The sequence below is a fragment of the Zonotrichia leucophrys genome, chromosome 21 (assembly GCF_028769735.1).
Source record: "Zonotrichia leucophrys gambelii isolate GWCS_2022_RI chromosome 21, RI_Zleu_2.0, whole genome shotgun sequence".
In the NCBI taxonomy this organism is placed as follows: Eukaryota; Metazoa; Chordata; class Aves; order Passeriformes; family Passerellidae; genus Zonotrichia; species Zonotrichia leucophrys.
The window spans coordinates 7,440,385-7,447,714 of NC_088190.1; the positions used below are offsets into that span (position 1 = coordinate 7,440,385).

Here is a 7,330-nt window from a genome sequence, read left to right on the forward strand (position 1 = left end):
TCCCTTGAATAAGCTGGACAAAGCCCAGCCCCTCTCCCATCAAAGTAATTGCCAACCCTCAAGGCCCTTGCCTCAGCCACAGCTTGAGGACTGGAAGCATCTTGCAGGATGTGCCCAACAGCCTCTGCAGAGTCCTGCCCAGCCCCACTGCACAACAGGGACACCTTCCCCAGCACACAAGCAGGGCCTTGGCATCAGCAGAACCAGCCCTGGATGTGTGTCCCAGCTCCACCAAATCCCCTCCACCAAAAAACCAGCGAGACCAGCTCTGCGTTTTTTGCTTTTATTTTGATCAACAGTGGTATCTCCACAATGCTGCGTCCTCAGTTTGTGCTCATTTTCTGTCAAAAAGACACAGGGGGGGGATGGTAAGACCCTCAGTGGGGCAAGAACAGCCCCTGTGTGGGGGTGGGGGTGGCAGAGCAAGAGGCACCCACCTCGTTGATCCAGTCGATGTAGGCAGACACCCGGGTGAAGACTGTTGGCTTCTTGTATGTGTTGCAGCCCCGGCTGGAGACAAAGCTGGCAATGCCCTCAACCTCCCAGATCCCATCCTCACGCTGGCAGTTCAGGGGGCCCCCAGAATCGCCCTGTGCGGAGAGACAGAGAGACACTCTGTGCCATTGCTCCTGGGCACCCTGCCAACACTCCCCTCATCCCTCCTGGCCATCCATCACCATGGCTCCATCCCCTCTCCTCCCAGTGCCCACGGTTGCACACCATTGGGGCACCCACCATGTGCAGTGCCCACACTCACATTGCATGCAGATTTGACATCACCGCCGCCGGCGCACACCATGGTCTTCTTTACAGTGCTGCCCCACCAGTCCCACTTGGAGCAGGTCTCATAGTCCACCACGGGCAGCAGAGCCTGCTGCAGGATGGTGGCCAGGGGCCCGTTGGCTGCAATGAGAGACAAAGCTTGTACCTCACACCCTCTGCCTGCATCCCCTTTCTGGAGACTCTCCTGGGGACACTCCACTTACTCCTCATGCTTCCCCAGCCGGTGACATAGCAGGGGTAGTCGTTGGGCAGGATCTTGTCAGCAGCTGGCAGGCAGGCAATACGGATGGTGTCAGTCTCCTGCACCTCTTCTGCCAGCTTGATCAGGGCAATGTCGTTGCTGCAAGGAGACACAAACAATGGTCCCTGTCCATGGGAACAGGGTCCCTGGCTGGGGCAACAAGGCTCCGTGGCCACATCACCCACGACCCAGCCCGGATGCACCCCAACCCCTACCGAACATAGTAGTCATCCCAATCTTCATGGACGATGATTTTCTCCACAGCCACGGCCACAGAACCAGCCTCGTCAGCCTCTGACACGTCCTGCCTGCCCAGGGCCACCCGGTAGTTCAGGGAAGAGCTGCCAGGGAGAGAGAGAGAGTCAGTCCCCAGAGATATCTTACCTGCATGGCACAGATGCCCCCCAGCACCCCCAACACCCACCTACCTGATGCAGTGGGCAGCTGTCATCACCCACCGGGGGGCAATGAGGCTCCCTCCGCAATAGTGGTTCCAGGATCCAGAGCGGCTGTACTGCAGAGAGATCTGCGGGGGCAGAGGCACAGGGTCAGAGCAGGAACGTCCCTATCCCTGTCCCCATCCCTGTCCCCATCCCTGTCCCTGTGCCCCTCACCTGCCATGGCCAGCTGTGGGCTACAGCATCTTCACCGCCCACCACGCGGGAACTCAGCTGTGGTGGCACGGCCGGCTGACCGCATCCGTAGGCTGTGTGACACCCGGCAAAGGGACATCAGAGGCTGCCTGTGCCCGTGCTCAGGGCCAGGGCAGGCGCCACGGTCCTGTTGCCCCTGCCCTGACCCTTCCCCATGCCTTGCACCTACCGTAGCCCAGCAGCACGACGAGACAGACGGCTCCCAGCATGGTTGTGCAGAGGAAAGAAGAAGTGGTGGGGCCACTCACCCCTCTTATAGTGTCTGGATTGCTGGGGACCTTGGAGTGTCCCAAGGTCAAGTGCTGACACGTGGGGACTGTCCCACGCTAAGGGCACAGGGGCTCTTCAGCCCCATCACCTGCTCTTATCACACTCATGGTCCTGCCTGGGAATGGCCACATCTGCCCCTCATGTGCTGGCACCATGCTGGGACATGGTGGGGTCACTTGGCCCTGCACTGGGAAGAGGCAGAGTCCCTGCTGGGGCACAGGGTCACTCTCTGCTGGGGCAGCCCCCCACCCATGATGCTGTCAGTGAGGTGCTGGGAAGCCCTGCTGCCCCCCAGCCCTGAGCAGTGACTTCCCCAGGACACTGCCCTCTCACCCCACCACTCCCTAGGCACAAGGTCTCCTTATCTCACTCTGGATATGGTCAAGAACAGCCACAACCCCACAGGTGCCATAGGGTGGGACGAGTGCAGATAGCAGCAGCGCTGCTGATGGCCTTCAGTACACACCCCCACACCTGCATCAGGCCCCTGCTGATTCCCAAACCATTGGCACAATGAGCCATGGCTCATTCCTGTTCACTGCCACCACCTCCAGTGGGAACTACGTGCCCACAGTCACATCCCACTCCCCAGATTCCTTTCCCCACCCAACCAGCAACCAGCAACCAGCACTTTAGAAATATAATATTTATTTGGGATTAAATTAAAAAAAACATAACACACCCCCTATACCGCCACTCGGGGGACACTGTGGGACAGATGTGGGTTTTTGCAGCCACCCACAAACACAAGAGTCTCAGTGACCAATGGCAACCACTTGTGGCCACCACACTCATCCTGCCAGGCTGAATACAACATAAAAAAAACATAATACAGCCCCATGAACCAGCAGCTGCATTTCTGTATGTCTTTGACCAAAATAAAGAGAGACACAGCTCCTGAGGGGCTCCATTTCAGCTGGGTGGGCACGCATCCCCAGCATCACACACACACACACACACACACACACACACACAAACACAGAGCCCCTCTACCAGAACCTGGCCCTTGCCACGGCTTTTGTCACTGGTGTCAGACATAGGAATACCAACAGCCACTGGGCTAGCATGGCCACCAAAACACCCACCACGGCCACCTACACAAGCCCCATCCTGCAAATCTCCCAATGCACTCACAACATAAACAGGTGTCCCAGGGACAGACATTCAGGACATAGCTCCCCTGGGACTCAGCAGCAGCAACCCCCAGTGCAGCTGCAGGCAGAGAACAGGGTGCTGTTCAGGGCGGGGGGAACGCTGGGGATGTGGGGGCACGAACAACACCTACAGACACCACAGCAAGAGGGGAGGGGGCAGCTGGGGCTGGCCGGGCTCTGCCAGCAAGGTGGGCGCCGTGCCGAGCCCGCGCCGGGATCCTGCTGGCAGCCCGGGCAGCGCACGGCTCGGGCATCACCCCTGGCATGGCTGGCACCTGGCACAGGCAGCGCTGCCACTCTGGGCACCGCTGACCAGTCCTGCCTGGCCCTGTCACTGCGTGAAGGTGGACTGCAGCTCCTTGAAGGCTGCCTTCCTCTGCTTCAGCTCCTCTGCCTGCTTCTTCTTCTCCTCCTGCTCTGCTTTGATCTCCTCCTCAAACCTGCTGGCTTCGTTGATGGCTTGTGCCTGTGGATGGAAATGTTCAGCTGTGACCTTCACCAAGCTTTCCTGCCCACCCCAACATCTCCATCTCCTGCCTACCCATCACGAAACCGCCCTGGTGCATTGCCATCTTGCAATGGGACCTCCTGAGCCCTGTCTCACCTTGGCCTCAAAGAAGTTCTTGGCACCTTTCACTCCCTCTGTGGAGACATCGATCTCGGAGAGCCGGGCCAGGGCGTGCAGCCCGCTGTCCTCCTGCAGCTCACCTGCTGCTGCCTTCCGGAAAATCAGCAGGAACTGTGAGGGGAGATGGCAGCATTGGCTCCCTGAAGACCTCAAAGCCACCACAGCCACTGCCCAAGTTCTCACCAGCCTGAACAGTGGCTGGGGACATCTCTGGGCCAGTGTGGAGCCTCCTAACACCTCACCTCTCGAAAACTGAGCTTGCTGTCCAGGTCTTCATCCACCTCCTTGATCATGTTCTTCAGTCCCAGGTGTGTCTGTGGAGCCCCCAGCTTCTCCATCATCAGCTTCAGCTCCATCAGGTCAATGAAGCCGTCTTTCCCTGCGTCGTACCTGCAGGATGGTGGCACAATCCTGACATATCACCACGGGGTGCAGAGCCCACACAGCCCCCCACACTGACCCCCCAGTAGCAGACCACTGTGTGCTCTCACACTGGCTGGGAAGCAAAGAGGGCTGAGCAAGGACTTGGGCACTAACGGTCTCCGGCAGCTCTCCAGACCACAGGGAGCTGCCTCTGAACTGCTAACAACCCTCTGGAGCATTATCCAGGATCGTGCCTGTTTCCACGTGGCACTTGGCAGGAGAACCTGCCAGGATGCTGCCAAGCCTGCTGCCCACTCCCTGTGCCAGGAGCCTGAGCACATGCTCCCCTTGGCTGCAGCATTGGGATAGCAAGCCATGGGGCTTAGCTCACTGGGCACTGCTCCCCAGGTCACAGCGAGCTCTGCTCACTGATGCTACCTACAGACGTCTCAGGAATGCCCCTCCTCAGACTCCTGTCTGTGGCCATGCCACAGTCCCCTCCAGCTTCCCCTCCAGCTTCCCCGCAGCCACCCTGCTGTTCCCTCCCTGCCCACTGCCTGTGCACCGTGGGCTGTGCCAGCAGCGTGCTGGCGTGGCACAGCAGGATCTCCATGGGGAGCCAGCACACAGCCACGCTTTGTACAGCTCCACACGCTGTAGGTGGGCAGCTACACACTGCACCCGTTGTGACAAGGCTTTTTTTTGGTATCTTGTCACTGCAGCAGCCACGCAGAGCCCTGGCTCCCCATGATGCAGGTCCGTGACTCATCTGCACCTCCTCTGCTGCTGTCGGCTCCGTCCGTGTCTCCAGCAGCACCCTCCTGATCTGCCAGGGACCCCAAAATGGGGCTGGTCCTGCTCATCCCTGCCTACTGATGCCAGCACCCTCAGAGTGATGCTGTGGATACAGATCCCACATGATTTTTGCCTCTAGTACCCCACCTGGAGCACAGGATCATAGAATCATGGAATGGTTTGGGTTAGAACAGACTTTAAAGACCACCTCATTCCAACCCCCTGCCATGGGCAGGGACACCTTCCCAGATTGTTCCAAGCCCTGTTCAACTGGGCCTTGGACACTTCCATGGATAGGGCAGCCACAGCTTCTCTGGACAACCTGCGCCAGGGCCTCACCGCTCTCATAGGGATGAACTTCCTCCCGGTATCCAAACTAATCCTGCCCTCTGTCACTTTTGAAGACTTTCCTCCTTGTCCTATCACTCCATGCCCTTGTCCAAAGTCCTTCTCCATCCTGCATCCCACAGTTTCTCTGCAAGAGGTGGGTCAGCTGGCCTGACTTCGACACTTCATCCCACGCATGCCACCTCCCCAGATGCAGGGCCCTTCCTTTCTCTCAATCCCCTTCTCTGTTTTTTTGGGATACCAGCATCCTGCATCTCCCAAAGGGCACCATCTCCCCTGTGGAGAGGCAAAACCCTTCCCTGCTTCACTTTATCCTCTACAGCCGGATTGTCAGATCCCGAGGACAGCAGCAGTGAGGACAGCGTGGCAGGGCTCTGCTCCAGAGCATCCTTCCCTTGGGAAAGCCCCAGCTCCCGAACCTCCCAGTGGCTCGCAGCCCCGGCGCTGCTCCTTTCGCTGCAGCGAGACGCCGCAGCTGTCAGAGCACACGCCGAGCAGTCGGCTCCGACCGCCGCTCCCGCCTGCGCGCCCGCCCCGCCATCTGCGCCCGGCGCACGGGCACGGCCACCATCGCCCCGGCCCCGGGTCCCCGCGAGCCCCGAGCGCGCTGTGCCCCGCAGGCTCCCGCCTGCCCTGCTGCAGTACTGGGCTCGCTGCCGTGTGCTGCCGGCGGTGAGAGCCCCCCAGGAGGGCACGGGAGGCTCCGCGCCCCGCCAGGCTGCTGACAGGGTGTGCCCGCACCCCACGCAGCCCCCAGCCCTGTGTTACGGGGGTCATCGCCTCCGGCTCCCCAGTCCCTCCACCTCCCCGCTCGGGTCCGAGCGAGGCCAGCCCGGACGCGGATGCGGATCCTCCCGCGGTGCCAGACGGGCTGAGGGTACTGGCATGTCGCAGCCATGCCTTCGCCTGTGCTGTATCTCCGCGCCTTCCCGGAGTCGCGCTGTGTCCACGCCTCCTGCACAAAGCACCCAGCGCGGGATCCACGGGGATGCTCCGGGCTGTCCCGTTCGCCCCTGGCCACTCCCGCGCATACCAGCGTGACCACGGCCGGAGTCACCCCGATTTCTGCCTTCCCCTGGAAATTTCCAGGGCTGGAGGCTCGCTGCTAGCTCCCCCCGTTCCCCGGGGCCGAGCTCGTGCTCCGAGTCACGCTCCGCCACGCGTGGTGGCACGCAGCGCGGGCAGGGATGCTGAGGACACGGCAGCCTGGCCTCTGCAGCTGCAGGGATGTGGGATCCCTCGGTGATGCGGCAGAAGGAAGGTGAAGGTCCCCGGTCCCCTCTTTCAGACCCCTTTCTCTGGCCTCAGCACCAGTGCACCCCCCCATGGGGGACAGGAGGCTACTTCTGCGAGAATTTCGGGGCGCACAGGAACGCGTCCGGCAAGGAGCTGTGAAAGATGTCCCCGGCACCAGTCCTGCAGGGGTTTTGGGAGGAGAGGGGTGTCCCTGGCATCCCTCCTGAAAGGGGCAGGAGGGGGATCTCTCCTGCAAGGAATTGGAGGTGCCTTGGCATCCCTGCTGCACAGAGCTGGGGCGGGGGGAGTCTCCGACAAGGAGCCGGGGGGATCCCTCCCGCAAGAGGCTGGGGTGCATGGGGGTCCCTCTCAAAATGAATAGGGGGGTCCCGCCCGCAAGCACAGGGCGGGAGACGCAGGGACATCCACCCTGCCAAGAAGCCGGGATGCCGGGATGCAGGAACCGGGATGTCCTGGGTCCCCCGTCCCCCCCGGCGCTGCCATCCGGGGAGCCCCCTCTCCCTGTGCCCCACACTCACTGTCGGAAGAGCCGTTCCATGTCGCGGAGCTGCCGCCGGGAGAACTCGCGGAACTCCCCGGCGGGGCTGAAGACGCGGCGGCCGCCGCCCCCGGGCGAGCCCTCGCCCACCGCCCGCCCCGCGGGGCTGCCCGGCGCCGGTCCCGGCCGCGGCCCCCGGCCCCGCCGCCCCTCCGGCTCCTCCGCCGCCGCCGCCATGGTGCGGTGCCCGGATGGCCGCGCCGCTCCGCCCCGCTCCGCCCCGGGGCCGGGCTGCGGCCCCCCGGCTCCGCGCCCGCCCCGGGGGGCTCCGGCTGCCCGCCCCCGCCAGCATCACCGGCC

General features: G+C 62.0%; 2 protein-coding genes across 3 annotated transcripts; both read right to left on the reverse strand.

Moving 5' to 3' along the window:
- Nucleotides 1-269: 269 nt before the first annotated feature.
- LOC135456786 (chymotrypsin-C-like) lies at nucleotides 270-1,782 on the reverse strand. 2 transcript variants are annotated; one of them, XM_064730895.1, is made up of 7 exons: nucleotides 1,639-1,782; nucleotides 1,453-1,550; nucleotides 1,240-1,365; nucleotides 987-1,123; nucleotides 758-903; nucleotides 438-590; nucleotides 270-341 (listed from the first exon to the last, which is right to left on the reverse strand). In XM_064730895.1, the coding sequence occupies exons 2-7, from the start codon at nucleotides 1,473-1,475 to the stop codon at nucleotides 324-326; spliced, it is 603 nt and encodes a 200-aa protein (XP_064586965.1). In that variant the 5' UTR covers nucleotides 1,476-1,550; nucleotides 1,639-1,782; the 3' UTR covers nucleotides 270-323. The 2 variants fall into 2 exon arrangements, with proteins under 2 accessions (XP_064586965.1, XP_064586964.1); XM_064730894.1 differs by lacking the exon at nucleotides 270-341 and having other exon boundaries at nucleotides 374-590.
- A 796-nt stretch (nucleotides 1,783-2,578) lies between these two features.
- EFHD2 (EF-hand domain family member D2) lies at nucleotides 2,579-7,207 on the reverse strand. Its single transcript, XM_064730896.1, has 4 exons — nucleotides 7,011-7,207; nucleotides 3,972-4,119; nucleotides 3,706-3,840; nucleotides 2,579-3,567 (listed from the first exon to the last, which is right to left on the reverse strand). The coding sequence occupies exons 1-4, from the start codon at nucleotides 7,205-7,207 to the stop codon at nucleotides 3,433-3,435; spliced, it is 615 nt and encodes a 204-aa protein (XP_064586966.1). The 3' UTR covers nucleotides 2,579-3,432.
- Nucleotides 7,208-7,330: the final 123 nt, after the last annotated feature.

Coding starts and splice junctions, on each gene's coding strand:
- EFHD2 (XM_064730896.1), bottom strand. CDS start 7,207: ATGGCGGCGGCGGCGGAGGAGCCGGAGGGGCGGCGGGGCCGGGGGCCG. Junction 4,120..7,010: donor ATGGAACGGCTCTTCCGACA/GTGAGTGTGGGG, acceptor ACCATCCTGCAG/GTACGACGCAGGGAAAGACG. Junction 3,841..3,971: donor GCAAGCTCAGTTTTCGAGAG/GTGAGGTGTTAG, acceptor CTCCCCTCACAG/TTCCTGCTGATTTTCCGGAA.
- LOC135456786 (XM_064730894.1), bottom strand. CDS start 1,475: ATGACAGCTGCCCACTGCATCAG. Junction 904..986: donor CGGCTGGGGAAGCATGAGGA/GTAAGTGGAGTG, acceptor CTCTCATTGCAG/CCAACGGGCCCCTGGCCACC. Junction 591..757: donor ATGTCAAATCTGCATGCAAT/GTGAGTGTGGGC, acceptor CTCTCCGCACAG/GGCGATTCTGGGGGCCCCCT.